Source organism: Pristiophorus japonicus, chromosome 15 (genome assembly GCF_044704955.1).
Source record: "Pristiophorus japonicus isolate sPriJap1 chromosome 15, sPriJap1.hap1, whole genome shotgun sequence".
NCBI classification, from domain to species: Eukaryota; Metazoa; Chordata; class Chondrichthyes; family Pristiophoridae; genus Pristiophorus; species Pristiophorus japonicus.
Genome location: NC_091991.1, coordinates 56,578,018 through 56,603,304, shown reverse-complemented (window position 1 = coordinate 56,603,304; position 25,287 = coordinate 56,578,018). Strand labels below are relative to the sequence as shown.

Genomic DNA, 25,287 nt, shown 5'->3' with positions numbered 1-25,287 from the left:
CCATACTGCCTGTCTCAGTGTTGATTACTCTCCATGCCTGGTTAAGTATTGATTACTTCAGTCCCTGGGGTTCAATATTGATTACCCTCCGTGCCTGGTTCAGTATTGATTATTCTCAATGTCTGGTTCAGTATTGCTTACTCTCAGTTCCTGGTTCAGTATTGATTACTCTCAGTGCCTGGTACATTATTGATTACTCTCAGCGCCTGGTTCAATATTGTTTGCTCTCAGTGCCTGGTTCAGAATTTATTGCTCTCAGTGCCAGGTTCAGTATTTATTACTCAGTGCCTGGTTCAGTATTTATTACTCTCAGTGCCAGGTACAGTATTTATTACTCAGTGCCTGGTTCAGTATTTATTACTCTCATTGTCTGGTTCAGTATTTATTACCCTCAGTGCCTGGTTCAGTATTTATTCTCAGTGTCTGGTTCAGTATTTATTATTCTCAGTGCCAGATTCAGTATTTATTATTCTCAGTGCCTGGTTCAGTATATATTACTCTCAATGCCTGGTTCAATATCTATTACTCAGTGCCAGGTACAGTATTTATCACAATCAGTGCATAATTCAGTATTTATTATTCTCAGTGTCAGGTTCATTATTTATTACTATCAGTGCATGGTTCAGTATTTATTACTCTCAGTGCCTGATTCAGTATTTATTACTCTCAGTGCCTGGCTCAGTATTTATTACTCTCAGTGCCTGGTTCAGTATTTATTGCTCTCAGTGCCTGGTTCAGTATTTATTACTCTCAGTGCCTGGTTCAGTATTTATTACTCTCAGTGCCTGGTTCAGTATTTATTGCTCTCAGTGCCTGGTTCAGTATTTATTACTCTCAGTGCCTGGTTCAGTATTCATTACTCTCAGTGCCTGGTTCAGTATTCATTACTCTCAGTGCCTGGTTCAGTATTTATTACTCTCGGTGCCTGGTTCAGTATTCATTACTCTCAGTGCGTGGTTCAGTATTTATTGCTCTCAGTGCCTGGTTCAGTATTCATTACTCTCAGTGCCTGGTTCAGTATTCATTACTCTCAGTGCCTGGTTCAGTATTTATTACTCTCAGTGTCTGGTTCAGTATTCATTACTCTCAGTGACTGGTTCAGTATTTATTGCTCTCAGTGCCTGGTTCAGTATTCATTACTCTCAGTGTCTGGTTCAGTATTCATTACTCTCAGTGTCTGGTTCAGTATTTATTGTTCTCAGTGTCCGGTTCAGTATTTATTGTTCTCAGTGCCTGGTTCAGTATTTATTGTTCTCAGTGCCTGGTTCAGTATTCATTACTCTCAGTGTCTGGTTCAGTATTCATTACTCTCAGTGTCTGGTTCAGTATTTATTGCTCTCAGTGCCTGGTTCAGTATTTATTACTCTCAGTGCATGGTTTAGTCTTTATTGCTCTCAGTGCCTGGTTCAGTATTCATTACTCTCAGTGCCTGGTTCAGTATTTATTACTCTCAGTGCCTGGTTCAGTATTCATTACTCTCAGTGTCTGGTTCAGTATTCATTACTCTCAGTGTCTGGTTCAGTATTTATTGCTCTCAGTGCCAGGTTCAGTATTTATTGCTCTCAGTGCCTGTTTCATTATTTATTACTCTGAGTGCCTGGTTCAGTATTCATTACTCTCAGTGCCCGGTTCAGTATTTATGACTCAATGCCTGGTTCAGTATTTATTGTTCTCAGTGTCCGGTTCAGTATCTATTGTTCTCAGTGTCTGGTTCAGTATTCATTACTCTCAGTATCTGGTTCAGTATTTATTACGCTCAGTGCCTGGTTCAGTATTTATCACTCTCAGTGCCTGGTTCCGTATTTATTGCTCTCAGTGCCTGGTTCAGTATTTAATACTCTCAGAGCCTGGTTCAGTATTTATTGCTCTCAGTGCCTGGTTCATTATTTATTGCTCTCAGAGCATGGTTCAGTATTTATTGCTCCCATTGCCTGGTTCAGTATTTATTACTCTCAGTGCCTGGTTCAGTATTTATCACTCTCAGTGCCTGGTTCAGTATTTATTACTCAGTGCCTGGTTCAGTATTTATCACTCTCAGTGCCTGGTTCCGTATTTATTGCTCTCAATGCCTGGTTCATTATTTATTACTCTCAGTGCCTGGTTCAGTATTTATTACTCTTAGTGCCTGGTTCAGTATTTTCTACTCCCTGAGCCTGGTTCAGTATTTATTACTCAGTGCCGCGGTTCAGTATTTATTACTCAGTGCCTGGGTCAGTATTTATTACTCACAGTGCCTGGTTCAGTATATATTGCTCGCAATGTCTGTTTCAGCATTTATTACTCAGTGCCTGGTTCAGTATTTATTACTCTTAGTGCCTCGTTCAGTATTTATTACTCTCAGTGCGTGGTTCAGTGTTCATTCCTCTCAGTGCCTGGTTCAGTATTTATTAATCAGTGCCTGGTTCCGTAGTTATTGCTCTTAGTGCCTGGTTCAGTATTTATTGCTCTCAATGCCTGGTTCATGATTTATTACTCAGTGCCTGGTTCAGTATTTATTACTCTCATTGCCTGGTGCATTATTTATTACTCTCTGTGTCTGGTTCACTATTTATTGCTCTCAGTGCCTGGTTCTGTATTTATTACTCTCAGTGCCTCATTCAGTATTTATTACTTTCAGTGCCTGGTTCGGTATTTATTACTCTCAGTGCCTGGTTCAGTATTGGTTACTCTCAGTGCCTGGTTCAGCATTTATTACTCAGTGCCTGGTTCAATATTTATTACTTTCAGTACCTTGTTCAGTATTTATTATTCTCAGTGCCTGGTTCAGTATTTATTGCTCTCAATGCCAGGTTCAGAAATTATTACACTCAGTGCCTGGTTCTGAATTTATTGCTCTCAGTGCCTGGTTCATTATTTACTACTCAGTGTCTGGTTCAGTATTTATTATTCTCAGTGCCTGGTTCAGTATTTATTATTCTCAGTGTCTGGTTCAGTATTGATTACTCTCAGTGACTAGTTCAGTATTTTTCCTCAGTGCCTGGTTGAGTATTTATTACTCTCAGTGTCTGGTTCAGTATTTATTACTCTCACTGCCTGGTTCTGAATTTATTGCTCTCAGTGCCTGATTCAGTATTTATTATTCTTAGTGCCTGGTTCAGTATTTATTGGTCTCAATGCCAGGTTCGGTATTTATTACTCTGTGCCTGGTTCAGTACTAATGATGCTCAGTGCCTGTTTCAGTATTTATTACTCTCAGTGCCTGCTTCATTATTTATTACTCAGTGCCTGGTTCAGTATTTATTATTCTTAGTGCCTGGTTCAGTATTTATTGCTCTCATTGCCAGGTTCAGTATTTATTACTCTCAGTGCCTGTTTCAGTATTTATTACTCAGTGCCTGGTTCAGTATTTATTACTCTCAGTGCATGGTTCTGCATTTATTACTCTCAGTGCCTGGTTCAGCATTTAATACTCTCAGTGCCTCATTCAGTATTTATTACTTTCAGTGCCTGGTTCGGTATTTATTACTCTCAGTGCCTGGTTCAGTATTGGTTACTCTCAGTGCCTGGTTCAGCATTTATTACTCAGTGCCTGGTTGTGTATTTATTACTTTGAGTACCTTGTTCAGTATTTATTATTCTCAGTGCCTGGTTCAGTATTTATTGCTCTCAATGCCAGGTTCAGTAATTATTACTCTCAGTGCCTGTTTCAGTATTCATTACTCAGTGCCTGGTTCGGTATTTATTACTCTCAGTGCATGGTTCTCTATTTATTATATTTATTACTCTCAGTGCCTTGTTCAGTATTTATTACTCTCAGTGCCTCATTCAATATTTCTTACTTTCAGTGCTTGGTTGAATATTTATTACTCCAAGTGCCTGGTTCAATGTTTATTACTCCATGCCTGGTTCAGTATTTATTACTCAGTGCCTGGTTCAGTATTGATTACTCTCAGTGCCTGGTTCAGTATTTTTCCTCAGTGCCTGGTTGAGTATTTATTACTCTCAGTGTCTGGTTCAGTTTTTATTACTCTCAGTGCCTGGTTCTGAATTTATTGCTCTCAGTGCCTGGTTCATTATTTATTACTCATTGCCTGGTTCAGTATTTATTACTCTCAGTGCCTGGTTCAGTCTTGATTACTCCCAGTGCCTGGTTCAGTATTTTTTACTCAGTGCCTGGTTGAGTATTTATTACTCTCAGTGTCCGTTAAAGTGTTTATTACTCTCAATGCCTGGTTCAGTATTTATTACTCTCAGTGCCTGGTTCAGTATTTATTACTCAGTGCCTGGTTCATTATTTATTACTCTCAGTGCCTGGGCCATTATTTATTACTCAGTGCCTGGTTCAGTATTTATTGCTTGCAAGTGCCTGGTTCCTTATTTATTATTCAGTGCCTGGTTTCAGTATTTATTACTTTCAGTGCCTGGTTCCTTATTTATTATTCAGTGCCTGGTTTCAGTATTTATTACTCTCAGTGCCTGGTTCAGTATTTATTAATCTCAGTGCCTGGTTCAGTATGTATTACTCAGAGCCTGGTTGAGTATTTATTACTCTCAGTGCCTGGTTTCAGTATTTATTACTTTCAGTGCCTGGTTCAGTATTTATTACTCTCAGTGCGTGATTCAGTATTTATTACTCAGTGCCTGGTTCTGCATTTATTACTCTCAGTGCCTGGTTATGTATTGATTACTCTCAGTACCTGCTTCAGTATTTATTACCCAGTGCCTGGTTGAGTATTTATTACTCTCAGTGCCTGGTTCAGTATTTATTACTCAGTGCCTGGTTCAGTATTGATTACTCCCAGTGCCTGGTTCAGTATTTTTTACTCAGTGCCTGGTTGAATATTTATTACTCTCAGTGTCCGGTAAAGTGTTTATTACTCTCGGTGCCTGGTTCAGTATTTATTACTCTCAATGTCCGGTAAAGTGTTTATTACTCTCAGTGCCTGGTTCAGTATTTATTACTATCAGTGCCTGGTTCAGTATTTATTACTCAGTGCCTGGTTCATTATTTATTACTCTCAGTGCCTGGGTCATTATTTATTACTAGTGCCTAGTTCAGTATTTATTGCTCGCAAGTGCCTGGTTCCTTATTTATTATTCAGTGCCTGGTTTCAGTATTTATTACTTTCAGTGCCTGGTTCCTTATGTATTATTCAGTGCCTTGTTTCAGTATTTATTACTCTCAGTGCCTGGTTCAGTATTTATTACTCTCAGTGCCTGGATCAGTATGTATTACTCAGTGCCTGGTTGAGTATTTATTACTCTCAGTGCCTGGTTTCAGTATTTATTACTTTCAGTGCCTGGTTCAGTATTTATTACTCTCAGTGCGTGATTCAGTATTTATTACTCAGTGCCTGGTTCTGCATTTATTACTCTCAGTGCCTGGTTATGTATTGATTACTCTTAGTACCTGCTTCAGTATTTATTACCCAGTGCCTGGTTGAGTATTTATTACTCTCAGTGCCTGGTTTCAGTATTTATTACTTTCAGTGCCTGGTTCAGCATTTATTACTCTCAGTGCTTGATTCAGTATTTATTACTCAGTTCCTGGTGTAGTATTTATTACTCACAGTGCCTAGTTCACTATTTATTACTCTCTGTCTGGTTGAGTATTTATTACTCCCAGTGCCTGGTTCAGTATTTATTACTCAGTGCCTGGTTCTGCATTTATTACTCTCAGTGCCTGGTTATGTATTGATTACTCTTAGTACCTGCTTCAGTATTTATTACTCTCAGTGCCTGGTTCATTATTTATTACTCAGTGTCTGGTTCAGTATTTATTACTCTGAGTGCCTGGTTCAGCATTTATTACTCTCAATGCCTGGTTCAGTATTTATTACTCTCAGTGCCCGGTTCAGTATGTATTACTCAGTGCTTGGTTCAGTATTTATTTTTCTCAGTGCCTGGCTCAGTATTTATTACTCAGTGCATGGTTTAATACTAATGACTCTCAGTGCCTGTTTCAGTATTTATTACTCTCAGTGCCTGGTTCATTATTTATTACTCAATGCCTGGTTCAGTATCTATTATTCTCAGGGCCTCTTTCATTATTTATTACTCAGTGCCTGGTCCAATATTTATTATTCTCAGTGCCTGGTTCAGTATTTATTACTTGCATTGCCTGGTTCAGTATTTATTGGTCCGAATGCCAGGTTCAGTATTTATTATTCTCAGTGCCTGGTTCAATATTTATTACTCTCAGTGCCTGGTTCTCTATTTATTACTCTCAGTGCCTGGTTCAGTATTTATTACTGCGTGCCTGGTTCAGTATTTATTACTCTCAGTGCTTTGTTCAGTATTATTTATTCTCACTGCCTGGTTCAGTATATATTATTCTCAGTGCCTGGTTCAGTATTTATTACTCAGTGCCGTGTTTATTATTTATTACTCTCAGTGCCTGGTGCAGTATTTATTACTATCTGTGCCTGGTTCATTATTTATTACTCAGTGCCTGGTTCAGTATTTATTACTCTCAGTGCCTGGTTCATTATTTATTACTCAGTGCCTGGTTCAGTATTTATTACTCTCAAGTGCCTTGTTCATTATTTATTACTCAGTGCCTGGTTCAGTATTTATTATTCTCAGTGCCTGGTTTAGTATTGATTACTCCCAGTGCCTGGTTCAGTATTTTTTACTCAGTGCCTTGTTGAGTATTTATTATTCTCAGTGTCTTGTAAAGTGTTTATTACGCTCAGTGCCTGGTTCAGTATTTATTACTCTCAATGCCTGGTTCTGTATTTATTGCTCCCAGTGTCTGGTTCACTATTGATTACTCTTAATGATTGGATGACAGTGCACTGCCTCACTTGCTCTCCCAACCGCTGCCTGTTTGCCCCGGAAGTGCTGACGTCCCCAGGTAGCGCCGCTCGGTCTCACTGCAAGATGTCGGATCCGGGGAAGCAGGACATCACCTCCATCTTCAAGCGGCTGCGCTCCGTCGCGAGCAACAAGGTGAGACCTGACAGCGGGCGGCCGGCGAGCGGTGAGCGGTGAGGGGTGCCGGGCGGCCGAGGGAGCGGCGCCTGGCCGCAGCGCGGCTATGTGCTCGGTGTCGCTTCGGACCCGGCCTGAAGTGACACGTCGCACACTGAGGCTGGACTGGGCCTGCGGAGGCTGGGCAGGAGTGGGCCAAGGCCGCGGCGGCACAGGCCAGGGATTAATGGGAATCAGCAGCTGACCCCTGGCTGCCCACACCAGCATTTATATCCAATAGTGGAAAAACTGGGCAGGGTTTTGTGTGTAGGTCTGTTCTCGGCAGGCTGTGCTCTCACAGCTGTTGTGAATAATGAAGCGGGGTGGGATTATGGAATTGAGGGAAAACTTAAGATGAATGATCGCGATAAACGGCACGATCATTCCCAAACCCTGTATATTAATGCTACTGGGATGTAAGATAATTCCCAAACCCAGGATATTACTGCTGCTGGGATGTAAGATCATTCCCAAACCCAGGATATTACTGCTGCTGGGATGTAAGATAATCCCCAAACCCTGAATATTACTGCTGCTGGGATGTAAGATAATTCCCAAACCCTGGATATTACTGCTGCTGGGATGTAAGATCATTCCCAAACCCTGGATATTACTGCTGCTGGGATGTAAGATCATTCCCAAACCCTCGATATTACTGCTGCTGGGATGTAAGATCATTCCCAAACTCTGTATATTACTGCTGCTGGGATGTAAAATAATCCCCAAACCCTGACTATTACTGCTACTGGGATGTAAGATCATCCCCAAACCCTGTATATTACTGCTGCTGGGATGTAAGTGTATAAAGTTTGTGTGGTGATTGAAATTTGCGTTTTATAGTTTAAAATGTAAATATACAGATTTCACTCAGATGTATTAGTTTAATCTGTGCAGACGCTTGCCCCAATATATGCGTTCTGAACTATTGTATGTTGGCATGCACCCTTTAGAAATTATTTCATCCTGCGTATAAGGTTGGTGCCTGATGGTATTGGGATCCTTTGCTGGGAAATTTTAATTGAATTACTTTATTTAATGGTGATCTTTAAATAATGCCCTTTTTGCAATGAGAAGTCCCATATGGAAAACTGAATAGCAAATGCAGTAAAATCTGTTTATGAAAATCTGCTTAAATTGTTGCCACATTTTTCTGTACTGCACTGGCTCTAGTGACAAATCCAGTAGATATTGAATCATCTGTTCCTCTAAATCTGTTGCATGCAACTGAAATCGACTGAAAAATAATTCATGTATTCCATTGTACAGCCAAATAACCATAAAGACCAGGAAGATCTGAGTTTCAATCCCAGTTGGGACAATGACTGAGGCCCCTGGCTCGGGAAGGGAAAAACAGTCCGGGTTCATCTCCCAATTGCAATCCACTGACTTCTGATAGAAAGTGTGGCGATTAGGCATAGATAAACTCATGTTTGGCCTTGATGCCTTCCACGATTGAATACCTGCAAACACAGTCACTGTCTAAACTCTATCGCACACAAAGATTGGCTGCTGGCACTGTGGAATGATATGCTCATGCACCAGTGTCTTGATGAGAAAGAAAATGGGGTGGGTGTGGGAAAGAAATCTAGTTATATCTGTGAACGTAAGATTGATGCAGTTATGCATTTGTACCATCTAGGAAATTTTATTGAACGTCATACTGGAATATCAAGTTATGTTAATTGGCTCTCAGCAAATGTAAATTGCAAATTTTCTTAAAGTAGAATTTAAGTCAATGAATGTTGCTTTAAGTTTAACCAGTGGAAATGAATCATACGGAACACAAACTTCTTCATGCTATGGACTGGGGTGGGTGGGGGGGAACTACAGGTTGGATTTCTCCCACTTTTGAGTTTATGATCTAGGTTGTGCTTTTGTAGTTGCTGAATAGTTCCCTGAGGTGGGAAGGGAAATTTGAAAGGAGATTTGTACATCGTTGAGGTACAACAGCCTTGGAACTGCTTTGGCACAGGCTGGGTAAGCAGGTTGCCCAGCTCACCACTTAGCTTTTGATGGCATGTGGCTTGGAAAGAAAGAAAATAAATTTTATTATCCTAAAAACGATATATATTTATAGTACAAATCTGAAGGATCCAGTTCGATCACGTTAAATTACTGAGTTTCATCGTATATTCAAGATGAGCTTGAGGGCTGGGTAACATAATCACAGACAAATAATTTTGCTGTATTTTGCAAAAGTACCGTTTGGACTGACCTAAAAAAGGTATTTAATTCCTGAGAAGGAGAGATGCTTGTTGTCTTGGAGTATTTTTGGTCATTGGTTCCAAAATAGCAGTTGAAATTTATTGCTGTATATTTCTATGAAAGATACATGATGGTTTAGTGGATATATATATTGTATATTTTTATGTACACAAGTTGGGATGTTTATTCAGTTTGATCGTGGTGTTACAAACAACTTGGAACAAATGAAGATGCCAGCAAAAATCAGCAGTTGGAATTTGACCACTTTAGTCTTGTGTCACTGGGATGCCAATGAATGCTTTTCAAACTTTGTTACTGTTATCTTGAATGAAAATGATAAAGGCGACCTGGCTTAGATGAAAGGGCAATAAAGGTGGTGATGTTGACAGTATATGCCCTTGTTTACCTAGTACTATCTTTAAAATTTAATTTTGAGCAGAACCAGTTAGAAATCCCATAGGTAGTGCAGGTCGATTTAAAATATGGTTTCTCAACATTGGCCAAGCCTCGCTTCCCTCTGCTTAAAATTCCTCAGAACATCAGTTGCAAAATTGGAATGCATTCAATTTATTGAGATAATCCAATAGAGATTGAATTGGTGCATTAGTGTACTGTGCTATAGACTGGGCGGGTGCTTGTGAGTGAGAGTTCCAGATTTTGGTGGCGGTCACGTGGGAAGAAAGAATGGGTGCCTCATGCCCAAACCCTACTGTGTGTTGAACTGCCCCATGGTGTCATGCCACCACAACTTGTTTTCTCCCTTTCAAACACAAACTACTTGTATTAAAAACACAAATGCTGGAAATCTCAGCAGGTCAGGCAGCATCTGCGGAGAGAAACACAGTTAACGTTTCAGGTCGATGACCCTTCGTCAGAACTGGAAAAGTTTGGGATGCTACAGATTCTTAAGGAAGTGCAGAGGCAAGGGCAGGGGGAGGGGAGGAAAGAACAAAAGGGAAGGTCTGTGATAGGACAAAGGGATTAAGAGACAAAAGGGATGATGGGCAAAATGAGATGGTAATGGCACAAGTTAAGAAACAAAAGATGAGTCTAGATGGGGTGTGAATGGCGGAATCATCACCAGCTGCCATGGAAAAGAGAGAAAAAGGGGAGGGGGTTTGTAGGGAAAAATATGGGCAGAGGTTATGATCTGAAATTGTTGATCAGAAGGCTGTAAAGTGCCCAAACGAAATATTAGGTGCTGTTCCTCGAGTTTGTGTTGAGCTTCATTGGAACAGTGTAGGTGGCCGAGGACAGAGAGATCAGAGTGGGAGTGGAGCAGAGAATTAAAGTGACAGGCGACTGGAAGCTCGGGATCATGCTTATGCACTGATGTTCTGCAAAGAGGTCACCCAATCTGCGTTTGGTCTCCCCATTGTAGAGGAGACCACATCATGAGCAGCGAATACAGTATATTAAATTGAAAGAAGTACAAGTAAATCGCTGTTTCACCTGAAAGGAGTGTTTGGGACCCTGGGAAGTGGGGGGGGGGGAAGTAAAAGGGCAGGTGTTGCATCTCCTGCGCTTACGCAAGCAGGGGAGGGGGTGTGGAGGTGATTTGAGGAGTGGATCAGGGTGTCGCGGAGGGAGCGGTCCCTTCAGAATGCTGAGAGGTGGAGGTGGCGGAAATGGCGGAGGATGGTCTGTTGAATGTGGAGGCTGGTGGGGTGAAAGGTGATAACAAGGGGAACCCTATCATGGTTTTGGGAGAAAAAGGAAGGGGTGAGAGTAGAGGTGCGGGAAATAGAACGGACAGGATCACGGGCCATGTTAACCTCAATTGAGAAAAAAGGAAGCCATCAGAGGCACTAATATGGAATGTGGTGTCGTCAGAACAGATGTGACGGAGACAGAAAAACTGGGAGAATGGATTGTAGTCCTTACAAGATACGGGGTGGGAGGAAGTGTAGTCCAGGTAGCTGTTGGAGTCAGTGGGCTTATAGTGAATGTTTGTCAATAGACTATCCCCAGAAATGGAGACAGAGAAGTCCAGGAAGGGAAGGGAAGGGAAGAGTTGGAGATGGACCATGTGAAGGTGAGGGAAGGATGGAAATTGGATGCAAAGTGAATGAAATTTTCTAGTTCAGGGCAAGAGCAGGAAATGGCACTGATACAGTCATCAATGTACTGGAAAAAGGTGAGGGAGGGGACCCAAGTAGAACTGAAACAAAGAATGTTCCACATATCCCACATCCAGGCGGGCATAGCTAGGACCCATGCGAGTTTCCATTGAAACACCTTTAATTTGGAGGAAGTTAGTGTAGTCAAAAGAAATTGTTCAATGTGAGAACAAGTTGAGCCAGACGGAGGAGGGTGGTGATGGATGCGGACTGGTTGGACTTCTGCTCAAGGAAGAAGCGGAGTGCCCTCAGGCCATCCTGGTGGGGCATGGAAGTGTAGAGAGATTGAACGTCCAAGTTGTATACTATTTGTATTATATTGATTTCTAAATTAACCATGAGAAATAAACTCTGTTCAGCATGTATAAAATTCAGTTTTCATCTGTTTATGCATTAACTCAGTTATTTTGGGCTCCATTTTCCCCAATGCCATTTTTTTGACATACTGCAAGAGTTACACCTGTTTTTTTTGGCCCCGACTACTCCAAAAAAATAACAGCAAGTTTCCCTGTTCTGTTTTTTGAAATTGGCTACGCGCAGCCTGTCCTTTAGCTTCGGGGGGTGGAGCTTAATGCCTGCACCGAGAAAATGATATCCCCCCCTTCTGCGTCTGCGCGAAAAAAAAGGACATTTTTGACGTGATTGCTATGGACATGCATGCCCAGTACAGCCCCCGGTCTGTATTTGGCCACTTTTAAAGAGCCAGTTGTGTGTTAGAACTTTAATTCTCAGTGGAAAAATCGGAGCTGCAATACAAGATGCAAAGCGGCTCAAGGACCAAGAATTTCTTGCAGGATGAAGTGAAGGCACTGGTTACTGTAATTGAGGCCAGATGAACACCAACAGAGGTCACATAAAAGTTTCACTCAAAGAAAAGAAACAAGGCTGGAACCAACTTGCAGAAGATTACTGTCCAATGGTGACCACCCTGAGGTCTGGAGGCTAGTGCAAAAAGAAGTGGCTGGACCTTGATCAAGTAGTTAGTGTAAGTAATATTTTCATTTATTCACTGGAATTGAAATTGTAAATGTGACCATCTGTATATGTCCCACCCAGCAGAAAGACACCCTCTCTTAAAAGGTTATATTTTCATCTTTGCAGAGGAAGGTGGCACACAACAAAAGGGAAAGAACTCGAATAGGAGGAGGCACAGCAAATCTGCACCACTGACACCCTTGGAAGAGAGGGTCACTGCTTTGATGGGTCCTGCCTGGAGAAAAGCAACCACCACTGCACAAGCTAGGCCCACACTCGAGGGAGAGGGTAAGTCTTGCATATTCCACAGTCTGGTTTTCCTCAATGTTAAGTACTGCGATGACTAGCCATGCTTCGGTTCATGGGGATGTCTCCGTCAGCTATGCTTCGTTGATGCAACGTGATATCATTCATCGTGGACCTTCAAATCAGCCTGCTGCCTGCGCTATGTGAGCCTACTCATGCCACCCTGCCTCCTTCTCTGCTGCTAACCATTTGTCTGTTCTGTTATATTTTGCAGAACTTGAGGCCAACCCTGACGGGGCTGAAGCCGATGCAGAAGAAAATTCAGTCGCGGACGAGCCTGAAGAGGAGAACATCTTCCAATCACACCTTCCAGACCAAGAGCATGGAGGTGATGGATGAAGCCCCCACTGTAGTACTCACTCTGGAGGAGGTGCAGGTGCCACCCATTCCTGAGTGGTCCGAGTGTTGGGACATTCCATGGTTTCTCACAGTCCGAGGCTGGGGATTCCAGTGGGGTGCAGCGAGGCACACCCAGGGCCCCACCGTCTCTGGCTGCGGGTCCCAGTGGGATGCAGTGAGGCACTCCCAGGGCCCCACTGTCCGAGGCTACAGGTCCCAGTGGGATGCAGCGAACCACACCCAGGGTGAAGGGGGGAAGGAGAGCTCAACAGCACTATCCTGAGGTGTAGGATCTAACAGATGTGGTTCAGATGATGGCATTGACCTTACGCGATCACTCCTGGACACCATAATTGGGGTAAGTGATGAGGTATCGGGACTGTCGGTAGAAGTAACAACACTCTCACGAGAAATTGGAACACTGTCCGGGAACATGAGGGAGGGAAATGTCGCAGGCAGCTGATACAATGTCGGGGCACATGAGGCAGGGAATGTCACAGGTAGCTGATGCGCTGTCAATGTGAACATGAGTGAGGGAGGGAATGTTGTAGATAGTTGACACATTGTTGGTCAACATGAGGCGGGCATGTCACAGGTAGCTGATACACTGTCGGCGAACATGAGGGAGGGAATGTTGGATGTAGTTGAGACACTGTCAGGGCATGAGCGAGGGAATGTCGGAGTTAGCTGCTGCAATAAGGGAACACGCCCAGACCCCGCGCCCATTGACAGAATCAACTGCCACTCCCACTCCAATCCCCAGACCAGCCTCTGAAGAGGCCCAAGCCAGGCCCTCCACATTGCTGCCTGCACCCCCCCCCCCCCCCCAAAATCAAGAAGTGCGCATTACCCGAGATGTTCGAAAGAATAAGCTTGGTACCAACCCGAGAAACGCTGCGCCACCGCCTGCGGGCAGGGGTGGAGTCACCAAGACCAAGCACAGCGGGCAGTCTTAGAATAAGGAGGAGAGATGTATGCAGCCTTTCTTTGCTGCTGTTATTATTGTTACTGTTGTAACTGTTCTCAAATTAAAAGTTTTTTGTAAGTTATTAAATTTACAAGTATAAAAGTTTGTAAGTGATCTTAACTGAAAACTTTAAAGTTTGATACAAGAATATTTTTATTTGAGTTAAGTACAAACAAGTGTTAAACTTTTGAATAAAATATATTTTAAATTATAACTGAATCATTTCCATTATTTGTTCAATTAACACAACACAACATTACAGAACAGGTCCAAACAGTAAACATGGTCCATTTGGAATAGTTGCCGCTGAGCCTTCAGGAAGCAAAGCGTTCATGGATGAGTGCTGGTGCAAGGCTCGAGCAATCGTTAAAGGGGCACGTCAGCCCGCCCTCCTCCGCCGTCGTGCTCCGGGTTCAGATAGAAGCATGGCTTCCTCGTCCTCCTCCTCCTCCTCCTCCTCCTCGTCGTCATCTGCATCTTCCTTCTCATCATCAGCCTCTCTCACCTCAGGTGGGCCTTCTAGTACCAGCTGCTGCTGCCTCATGATGGCTAAGGCATGCAGCACACAACAGTGAACTGACCAACAATCTCAGGGGAGTATTTCAAGTAGCCTCCGGAATGGTTCAGGCATCGGAAACACTGATGCCAATGGACCTCTATTATGCTGCGCATCGCAATGTGTGATATGTTGTATTCCTGGTCAGCTTCCGTCCGGGTTCCACGTAGGGACGTCATGAGCCAGGTGGCGAGGCTGTACCCTTTGTCTCCCAGCAGCCAGTTCTGCCTTTCTGGCTGCTGCTGAAACATGGCAGATATACTGTCGTGTAGGATGAACACATCATGGGTGCTCCCAGGGTATCTTGCATCAACTGACAAGATGCGATGCATGTGACACACGAGCTGCACATTAACAGAGTGGAAGCCTTTTCTGTTCCTGTACATCTCGGAATCCTCCAAAGGTACTTGCAAGGCGATGTGGGTACAATCAATGTAACTCTACCTTTGGCAAACCAGCAATCCTGGAGAAGCCCACAGCCCTTTCATGCATTGCCTGGGCGGCCATAGAGAACTTTATGGAGTCATTCTTCTGGGCATATAGTGCAGCAGTCACCTGCCGAATGCAGATACGTGTTGCATGTTGAGAAATGACGCACACATCCCCAGTTGTGGCCTGGAATGATCCAGATGCATAGAATAAAAGTGCAGCTGTAACCTTCACTTCAACTGACAAAGCAGTCCTCCTGATGCTTCTAGGGTGCAGGTCTGCTTTTACTAACTCACAGATCTCAGTTACAACTTTATTGCGGAAACGCAGCCTTCTCACACAGTCTGCATCACTCAGGTGCCGGTATGAACGCCTGTCTCGATATACCCGACGTGGGTAAGATCTCCTGCCCATCATCCTACGTGGTCTGAGATTCCTCATGCGATGACATCGAATCAGTCATCTCCTCTGCAGCACCATCATGCAGAAGGCTTGCACGAGGTATGGCGTTGTCAGTATTGCCCCATGATTAAATTGTACCTTTGCAAGAAGCTCAAAACAGCAGGACAAGTTTCTTTGTTGTCTCTTCCCACCCCCACCCCCCAAGGTCGATGCCCTAGTATGGACCACACTGGTCTGCACATGTGCAATTGGCTTGCTTAGATCGGGAAGCTAGGCATTCAAATGAGGACATTTGGGGCAACGAAGTCTAATGCAATTCTTTAATTTTAGATTTTTTTTCAAAGTAGCACCCCACCGCCGACCAAACGTCTTCTCGTCGGGCTCGAGGATAGGCCGGCAGAATCGCTCTCTTGCCCGAACACTGAATCGGCTTGCATTTACATTTTTTTTTATATTTTATGCTGTATTTGCCCAGAGTTAGAGAGGAAAAATCTGATGATTGCATTGCATCCACACACTCATACAGGTTAGTTAATAAACAACATTGCAAGAGACATGGGAATAAATGTCCAGGAGTAGAGCGAGACCCAGAGAGTGGACAGATTCCTTTATAGGTTTTAATTGGTGGAAGAAGATTTTTAGCTCCAAAACTCACTCATATAAAGAGTTTGAAGCTGAATTTCCTGATCTTATTACGAATGTGACCAATGGTCTTCCTTGAGGTGTTAAATGTATGGGCAGTTGGTGAGGCGCGTGTCCGGGGTTGGAGGCCTATAAAAGGCCCAGCGGCAGCGAGAGGCGGCGGGAGTGCGTGGTGTCGGAGCGGCCTATAAAAGGCGTACTTGTGCAGCTACAGGGAGAAGGCAAAAAAGAAGTAGAAAGAAACAGAAAGGTGATGTCACAGCCAAGGGGGTAAGTGATTGGCTGGTGATTGGTGAGTAGTTTTTCTTTCTTCTATAACAGTGAGTAAACTTTAGCATTGTTGTTGCCTATCTAAGGGTTAAGTCATGACAGGACAGCTCGGTCGCGTGTTATGCTCCTCCTGTACCATGTGGGAACTCGGGGACGAATCCAGTGTTCCTGACGACTACGTGTGCGGGAAGTGTATCCGCCTCCAGCTCCTGACGGACCGCGTTGCGGAATTGGAGCTGAGGGTGGATTCATTCTGGTGCACCACGATGCTGAGAATGACGTGAGTAGCACGTGTAGCGAGTTGGTCTTACCGCAGGTGAAGGGTCCACAGCCAGATAGGGAATGGAAGACCAGCAGGAAGAACAGTGCAAGGAAGGTAGTGCAGGGGTCCCCTGTGGTCATCCCCCTGCAAAACAGATACACTGCTTTGAGTGCTGTTGAGGGGGATGACTCATCAGGGGAGGGCAGCAGCAGCCAAGTTCATGGCACCGTGGCTGGCTCTGTTGAACAGGATGGGAGGAAAAAGAGTGGGAGAGCGATAGTGCTGGGGGATTCAATTGTAAGAGGAATAGATTGGCGTTTCTGCGGCCGCAACCGAGACTCCAGGATGGTATGTTGCCTCCCTGGTGCAAGGGTCAAGGATGTCTCGGAGCGGGTGCAGGACATTCTAAAAAAGGAGGGAGAACAGCCAGTTGTCGTGGTGCACATTGGTACCAAAGACATAGGTAAAAAAAGGGATGAGGTCCTACGAAACGAATTTAAGGAGCTAAATTAAAAAGTAGGACCTCAAAAGTAGTAATCTCGGGATTGCTACCAGTGCCACGTGCTAGTCAGAGTAGGAATCGCAGGATAGCGCAGATGAATACATGGCTTGAGCAGTGGTGCAGCAGGGAGGGATTCAAATTCCTGGGGCATTGGAACCGGTTCTGGGGGAGGTGGGACCAGTACAAAGCAGACGGTCTGCACCTGGGCAGGACCGGAACCAATGTCCTAGGGGGAGTGTTTGCTAGTGCTGTTGGGGAGGAGTTAAACTAATATGGCAGGGGGATGGGAATCAATGCAGGGAGACAGAGGGAAACAAAAAGGAGACAAAAGCAAAAGACCGAAAGGAGATGAGAAAAAGTGGAGGGCAGAGAAACCCAAGACAAAAAACAAAAAGGGCCACTGTACAGCAAAATTCTAAAAGGAAAAAGGGTGTTAAAAAAACAAGCCTGAAGGCTTTGTGTCTTAATACAAGGAGTATCCGTAATAAGGTGGATGAATTAACTGTGCAAATAGATGTTAACAAATATGATGTGATTGGGATTACGGAGACGTGGCTCCAGGATGATCAGGGGTATTCAACATTCAGGAAGGATAGAATAAAAGGAAAAGGAGGTGGGGTAGCATTGCTGGTTAAAGAAGAGATTAATGCAATAGTTAGAATGGACATTAGCTTGGATGATGTGGAATCTATATGGGTAGAACTGCAGAACACCAAAGGGCAAAAAACGTTAGTGGGAGTTGTGTACAGACAGTAGTAGTAATGTTGGAGAGGGCATCAAACAGGAAATTAGGGGTGCATGCAATAAGGGTGCAGCAGTTATAATGGGTGACTTTAATATACACATAGATTGGGCTAACCAAACTGGAAGCAATATGGTGGAGGAGGATTTCCTGGAGTGCATAAGGGATGGTTTTCTAGACCAATATGTCGAGGAACCAACTCGAGGGGAGGCCATCTTAGACTGGGTGTTGTGTAATGAGAGAGAATTAATTAGCAATACCGTTGTGCGAGGCCCCTTGGGGAAGAGTGACCATAATATGGTGGAATTCTGCATTAGGATGGAGAATGAAACAGTTAATTCAGAGACCATGGTCCGGTAACTTTGAAGGTATGAGGCGTGAATTAGCTAGGATTGATTGGCGAATGATACTTAAGGGGTTGACTGTGGATGGGCAATGGCAGACATTTAGAGACCGCATGGATGAACTACAACAATTGTACAATCCTGTCTGTCGTAAAAATAAAAAAGGGAAGGTGGATCAACCGTGGCTATCAAGGGAAATCAGGGATAGTATTAAAGCCAAGGAAGTGGCATACAAATTGGCCAGAAATAGCATTGAACTCGGAGACTGGGAGAAATTTAGAACTCAGCAGAGGAGGACAAAAGGTTTGATTAGGGCAGGGAAAATGGAGTACGAGAAGAAGCTTGCAGGGAACATTAAGACAGATTGCAAAAGTTTCTATCGATATGTAAAGAGAAAAAGGTTAATAAAGACAAACGTAGGTCCCCTGCAGTCAGAATCAGGGGAAGTCATAACGGGGAACAAAGAAATGGCAGACCAATTGAACAAGTACTTTGGTTCGGTATTCACTAAGGAGGACTCTAACAACCTTCCGGATATAAGAGGGGTCAGATGGTCTTGTAAGGAGGAGGAACTGAAGGAAATCCTTATTAGTCGGGAAATTGTGTTGGGGAAATTAATGGGATTGAAGGCCGATAAATCCCCAGGGCCTGATGGACTGCATCCCAGAGTACTTAAGGAGGTGGCCTTGGAAATAGCGGATGCATTGACAGTCATTTTCCAACATTCCATTGACTCTGGATCAGTTCCTATCGAGTGGAGGGTAGCCAATGTAACCCCACTTTTTAAAAAAAGGAGGGAGAGAGAAAACAGGGAATTATAGACCGGTAAGCCTGACATCGGTAGTGGGTAAGATGATGGAATCAATTATTAAGGATGTCATAGCAGCGCATTTGGAAAGAGGTGACATGATAGATCCAAGTCAGCATGGATTTGTGAAAGGGAAATCATGCTTTACAAATCTTCTGGAATTTTTTGAGGATGTTTCCAGTAGAGTGGACAAGGGAAAACCAGTTGATGTGGTATATTTGGACTTTCTGAAGGCTTTTGACAAGGTCCCACACAAAAGATTAATGTGCAAAGTTAAAGCACATGGGATTGGGGGTAGTGTGCTGACATGGATTGAGAGCTGGTTATCAGACAGGAAGCAAAGAGTAGGAGTAAATGGGTACTTTTCAGAATGGCAGGCAGTGACTAGTGGGGTACCGCAAGGTTCTGTGCTGGGGCCCCAGCTGTTTACACTGTACATTAATGATTTAGACGAGGGGATTAAATGTAGTATCTCCAAATTTGCGGATGACACTAAGTTAGGTGGCAGTGTGAGCTGCGAGGAGGATTCTATGAGGCTGCAGAGCGACTTGGATAGGTTAGGTGAGTGGGCAAATGCATGGCAGATGAAGTATAATGTGGATAAATGTGAGGTTATCCACTTTGGTGATAAAAACAGAGAGACAGACTATTATCGGAATGGTAACAGATTAGGAAAAGGGGAGGTGCAACGAGACCTGGGTGTCATTGTACATCAGTCATTGAAGGTTGGCATGCAGGTACAGCAGGCGGTTAAGAAAGCAAATGGCATGTTGGCCTTCATAGCGAGGGGATTTGAGTACAGGGGCAGGGAGGTGTTGCTACAGTTGTACAGGGCATTGGTGAGGCCACACCTGGAGTATTGTGTACAGTTTTGGTCTCCAAACCTGAGGAAGGACATTCTTGCTATTGAGGGAGTGCAGCGAAGGTTCACCAAACTGATTCCCGGGATGGCGGGACTGACATATCAAGAAAGACTGGATCAACTGGGCTTGTATTCACTGGAGTTCAGAAGAATGAGAGGGGATCTCATAGAAATGTTTAAAATTCTGACGGGTTTAGACAGGGTAGATGCAGGACGAATGTTCCCAATGTTGGGGAAGTCCAGAACCAGGGGTCACAGTCTAAGGATAAGGGGTAAGCCATTTAGGACCGAGATGAGAAGGAATTTCTTCACCCAGAGAGTGGTGAACCTGTGGAATTCTCTACCACAGAAAGTTGTTGAGGCCAATTCACTAAATATATTCAAAAAAGAGTTAGATGTAGTCCTTACTACTAAGGGGATCAAGGGGTATGGTGAGAAAGCAGGAATGGGGTACTGAAGTTGCATGTTCAGCCATGAACTCATTGAATGGTGGTGCAGGCTAGAAGAGCCGAATGGCCTACTCCTGCACCTATTTTCTATGTTTCTATGTTTCTATGAATGATCAGCATTGTTGTACTCGTTACAATTATGTAGCTTTGACATTCAATTAAATATATTGTACCGTGTGTGCACAAATAAGCTAGAAATATATTAGTTTGGAATAACCATAATAAATATTTATATGGTTGTACCTGTTTCCATCTCGGGGCCTATACATGATGGCAGCCAGCCATCTTTGCTAAGAGTTGAGTCAGTTCACCTAACCAGTTGGTTCATATTTAAAGGGCTTTCTGCCCAAACATGTTGCATCATAGTCTTGTTTACATTTCTGAAAGGTTATTATATCCATTATTTAGCCTCCTTATTTATGTGACTGATTCATCTCTCAGTCTGCAGTTGAAAGAAGCAGTCGAAGATTATATTCATGCTCTGAAACAAGCGTATGGAGAGCAGACCAGGTGCTGCCCACAGGGTGAGGGTCAGTATCCCCTTGAGATGGTCTCAAAGTGGCAGAGACTACTCCCTCAGCCAGAGATGTCGCAAGAAAATTCAAGAAAAACGGGAAAGGGAAAATACCCTGGGAAAAAAACAATCTCACAGTAGCCGAGCCTTAACAGTCTGGGTCATCACTTCTCAGTATCATGTGTTCCATGTGATACTGTACAAGATATCATGCTGAGTGTTATTTTGGGGCACCAACACGACAGCTGCTCAGAGCAGAGGCCAGCAGTTGTTGAAAACCACACCAGGTAACCAAGTTTGTGATATGTAATAGTTACCATTAAAATAGAATGTTACAACACAGGAGGCTATTCAGCCCATCGTGCCTCTCTGAAAGAGCTATCCACTTGGTCCAAGTTGCCTGCCTTTATCCTATACCTTTTAACATTTTTCTTTTTCAAATATTAGTTCACTATCTTCTCAAAAGCTATTCTGCTTTCTCAAAAGCTGTTCTGCTTTCACAAAATGTTCTAATAGGGCATTCCATGTACTAGCTACCCTCTACAAAAATAACATTTCCTTAACTTCTTCCTTTGTTCTTTTGATGATCTTAACCCTAATCAGTTACTGATTTAATGAAAATATTTTTTTTCTTATTTTTCTCATCAAAGCCTCTTATAATTTTGAACACACCTATCCGAACTCATAATCTTCCCTGGTATCACCTTAGTGAATGTCTTCTGCATCATCTCCCTGGCCTTGGCATCTTTTCTAAAGCAGAGTGCCTAAAACTGGACACAATATTCTAGCTGTGACCTAACCAATCATTTGTATAGGTTTAGCATTACCTCTTTGATTTTGGATCCTATGCCCCTGTTTATAAAACCTAGGATCCCATACACTTTCTTGCTTTATTAAATTCTTCTGCTATTTTGAAGGTTTGTGTATCTGAATCCCTAAGTCTCTCAGCTTCTGTACTCCTTTTAAAATGTTATCATGTAGTATACCATTCTTCCTGCCAAAATATATTATCTCATTTCTCCATATTAAAATTCATCTGATATCTATCAGCCCTATCTCCTAACCCTTGTCCTCCTGAATGATTACCATCCTACATTACAACAGTGACAACACGACAAAAGCACTTCATTGGCTGTAAAGCATTTTGAGACGTCTGGTAGCCGTGAAAGTTTTTTTTATATAAGTAGAAAACAATAACCTCCGTTACTAGTATTAAAAAATGAATGTGTAGAATAAATACATGTTTTTGCAATTTTCTCCGGCTCATGCTGGTTCCTCACCCGCTCTCGATGTGGGAGTGTGGACAATGGGTGTTGGCAGGCTAAACAACTGTGGAGACACCATGAAAAGATCATTCATCTCTGTTTGCTTTTACAGAGAACAAGTGAAACTTGTAAAGTCATATGGAATCTTTAGAGAAGGTTTTTTTTTCTAAATTAAGAGCGAAGCAAACATGTCTTTAGTGGGCTAGTATTTGAGTCAAATGGAAAATAGGTGCAGGAGTAGGCCATTCGGCCCTTTGAGCCTGCACCGCCATTCAATAAGATCATGGCTGATCATTCCCTCAGTACCCCTTTCTTGCTTTCTCTACATACCCCTTGATCCCCTTAGCCATAAGGGCAATATCTAACTCCCTCTTTAATATGTCCAATGAACTGGCATTAACAACTCTCTGCGGCAGGGAATTCCACAGGTTAACAACTCTCTTGAGTGAAGAAGTTTCTCCTCATCTCAGTCCTAAATGGCCTACCCCTTATCCTAAGACTATGTCCCCTGGTTCTGGACTTCCTAAACATCGCAAACATTCTTCCCGCATCTAACCTGTCCAGTCCCGTCAAAATCTTATACGTTTCTATGAGATCCCCTCTCATCCTTCTAAACTCCAGTGAATAAAGGCCCAGTTGATCCGGTCTCTCCTCATATGACAGTCCAACCATCCGTGAAATCAGTCTGGTGAACCTTCGCTGCACACCCTCAATAGCAAGAACGTCCTTCCTCAGATTAGGAGACCAAAACTGAACACAATATTCCAGGTGAGGCCTCACTAAGGCCCTGTACAACTGCGGTAAGACCTCCCTGCACCTATACTCAAATCCCCTAGCTATGAAGACCATTTGCCTTCTTCACCGCCTGCTGTACCTGCATGCCAGCTTTCAATGACTGATGAACCATGACACCCAGGTCTCGTTGCACCTCCCTTTTCCTAATCTGCCGCCATTCAGATAATAGTCTGCCTTTGTGTTTTTGCCCCCAAAATGAATAACCTCACATTTATCCACATTATACTGCATCTGCCATGCATTTGCCCACTCACCTAACCTGTCCACGTCACCCTGCAGCCTCTTGGCGTCCTCCTCACAGCTCACATCGCCACCCAGTTTAGTGTCATCTGCAAATTTGGAGATATTACACTCAATTCCTTCATCCAAATTATTAATGTATATTGTAAAGAGCTGGGGTTCCAGCACTGAGCCCTGCGGCACTCCACAAGTCACTGCCTGCCATTGTGAAAAGGACCCGTTTATCCCGACTCTCTGCTTCCTGTCTGCCAACCAGTTCTCTATCCACGTCAATACATTACCCCCAATACCATGCACTTTGATTTTGCACACTAATCTCTGTGTGGGACCTTGTCAAAAGCCTTTTGAAAGTCCAAATACACCACATCCACTGGTTCTCCCTTGTCCACTTTGCTAGTTACATCCTCAAAAAATTCCAGAAGATTCGTCAAGCCTGATTTCCCTTTCATAAATCCATGTTGACTTGGACCGATCCTGTCACTGCTTTCCAAATGTGCTGCTGTTTCATCCTTAATGATTGATTCCAACATTTTCCCCACTACTGATGTCAGGCTAACCGGCCTATAATTACCCGCTTTCTCTCCCTCCTTTTTTAAAAAGTGATGTTACACTAGCTATCCTCCAGTCCACAGGAACTGATCCAGAGTCGATAGACTGTTGGAAAATGATCACCAATGCATTCACTATTTCTAGGGCCACTTCCTTAAGTACTCTGGGATGCAGACTATCAGGCTCCGGGGATTTATCGGCCTTCATTCCCATCAATTTCCCTAACACAATTTTCCGCCTAATAAGGATATCCTTCAGTTCCTCCTTCTCACTGGACCCACTGTCCCCTAGTACATTCGGAAGGCTATTTGTGTCTTCCTTCGTGAAGACAGAACCGAAGTATTTGTTCAGTTGGTCTGCCGTTTCTTTGTTCCCCATTATAAATTTACCTGAATCCGACTGCAAGGGACCTACGTTTGTCTTCACTAATCTTTTTCTCTTCACATATTTATAAGAACATAAGAACATAAGAACATAAGAACATAAGAACATAAGAACATAAGAACATAAGAACAGGAGTAGGCCATCTAGCCCCTCGAGCCTGCTCCGCCATTCAATAAGATCATGGCTGATCTGGTCGTGGACTCAGCTCCACTTACCCGCCCTCTCCCCGTAATCCTTAATTCCCTTATTGGTTAAAAATCTATCTATCTTTGACTTGAAAACATTCAATGAGCTAGCCTCAACTGCTTCCTTGGGCAGAGAATTCCACAGATTCACAACCCTCTGGGAGAAGAAATTCTTTCTCAACTCGGTTTTAAATTGGCTCCTCCGTATTTTGAGGCTGTGCCCCCTAGTTCTAGTCTCCCTTACCAGTGGAAACAACCTCTCTGCCTCTATCTTGTCTATCCCATTCATGATTTTAAATGTTTCTATAAGATCACCCCTCATCCTTCTGGACTCCAATAAGTAAAGACCCAGTCTACTCAATCTATCATCATAAGGTAACCCCCTCATTTCTGGAATCAGCCTAATGAATCGTCTCTGTACCCCTTCCAAAGCTGGTATATCCTTCCTTAAGTAAGGTGACCAAAACTGCACGCAGTACTCCAGGTGCGGCCTTACCAATACCTTATACAGTTGCAGCAAGACCTCCCTGCTTTTGTACTCCATCCCTCTCGCAATGAAGGCCAACATTCCATTCGCCTTCCTGATTACCTGCTGCACCTGCAAACTAACCTTTTGGGATTCATGCACCCGTTAGTATAGTGGTGAGTATTCCCGCCTGTCACGCGGGAGACCGGGGTTCAATTCCCCGACGGGGAGGCAGTTAATTCAAATCGTAGAATTTTTGGTGTGTCACCCAGGTCGGGTGGCACGGTTCAATGTTTTATGTTTTTGCAGGTGAACTCCAAAAAGAGTTTCATGCACCGGTACGCTCGCGGCCAAAAAGAGTTTCATGTACCGGTACGCTCGCGGCCAAAAAGAGTTTCATGCACCGGTACGCTCGCGGCCAAAAAGAGTTTCATGCACCGGTACGCTCGCGGCCAAAAAGAGTTTCATGCACCGGTACGCTCGCGGCCTTCCGCGAGAGGTGGGCACCGGAGGGACTGGAGTGCATCATCACGCCCGGCAACCAAATTTTAATTTGATTTTATGTTTTTAAGTTAATTTGTTTTAATTGCCGGTGCTTTTAGTGTCCCCCTCCCCTTTTATAGGGAGCACTTGGAAAAAAAATTTGATTCTGTCCCCAAAAAAACAAAAAAAAGGGCCTTGTAAATGTTGGTATTTCCCCCAGATCGGGGGACACGGTTTAATGTTTTTTGTTTACTCCTAAAAGAGTTTCATGCACAAGGACCCCCAGGTCCCTCTGCACCACAGCATGTTGTAAT

General features: G+C 43.5%; 1 protein-coding gene and 1 non-coding gene across 5 annotated transcripts in view; both read left to right on the top strand.

Annotated features, from left to right (window-relative positions):
* Nucleotides 1-6,787: 6,787 nt before the first annotated feature.
* The window catches only part of LOC139280786 (ADP-ribosylation factor GTPase-activating protein 3-like), an 86,903-nt gene continuing 68,403 nt past the window's right edge, over nt 6,788-25,287 (top strand). For all 4 annotated transcript variants that reach the window (XM_070900479.1, XM_070900478.1, XM_070900477.1 and 1 more), the window contains exon 1: nt 6,788-6,891. In XM_070900479.1, coding sequence (XP_070756580.1) covers nt 6,823-6,891 — 69 coding nt within the window. In that variant the 5' untranslated portion in view covers nt 6,788-6,822. The remainder of the gene's footprint in view (nt 6,892-25,287) is intronic.
* Nucleotides 24,649-24,724, top strand: trnad-guc (transfer RNA aspartic acid (anticodon GUC)). The gene has a single exon. It is a non-coding gene; the product is annotated as a tRNA-Asp (tRNA).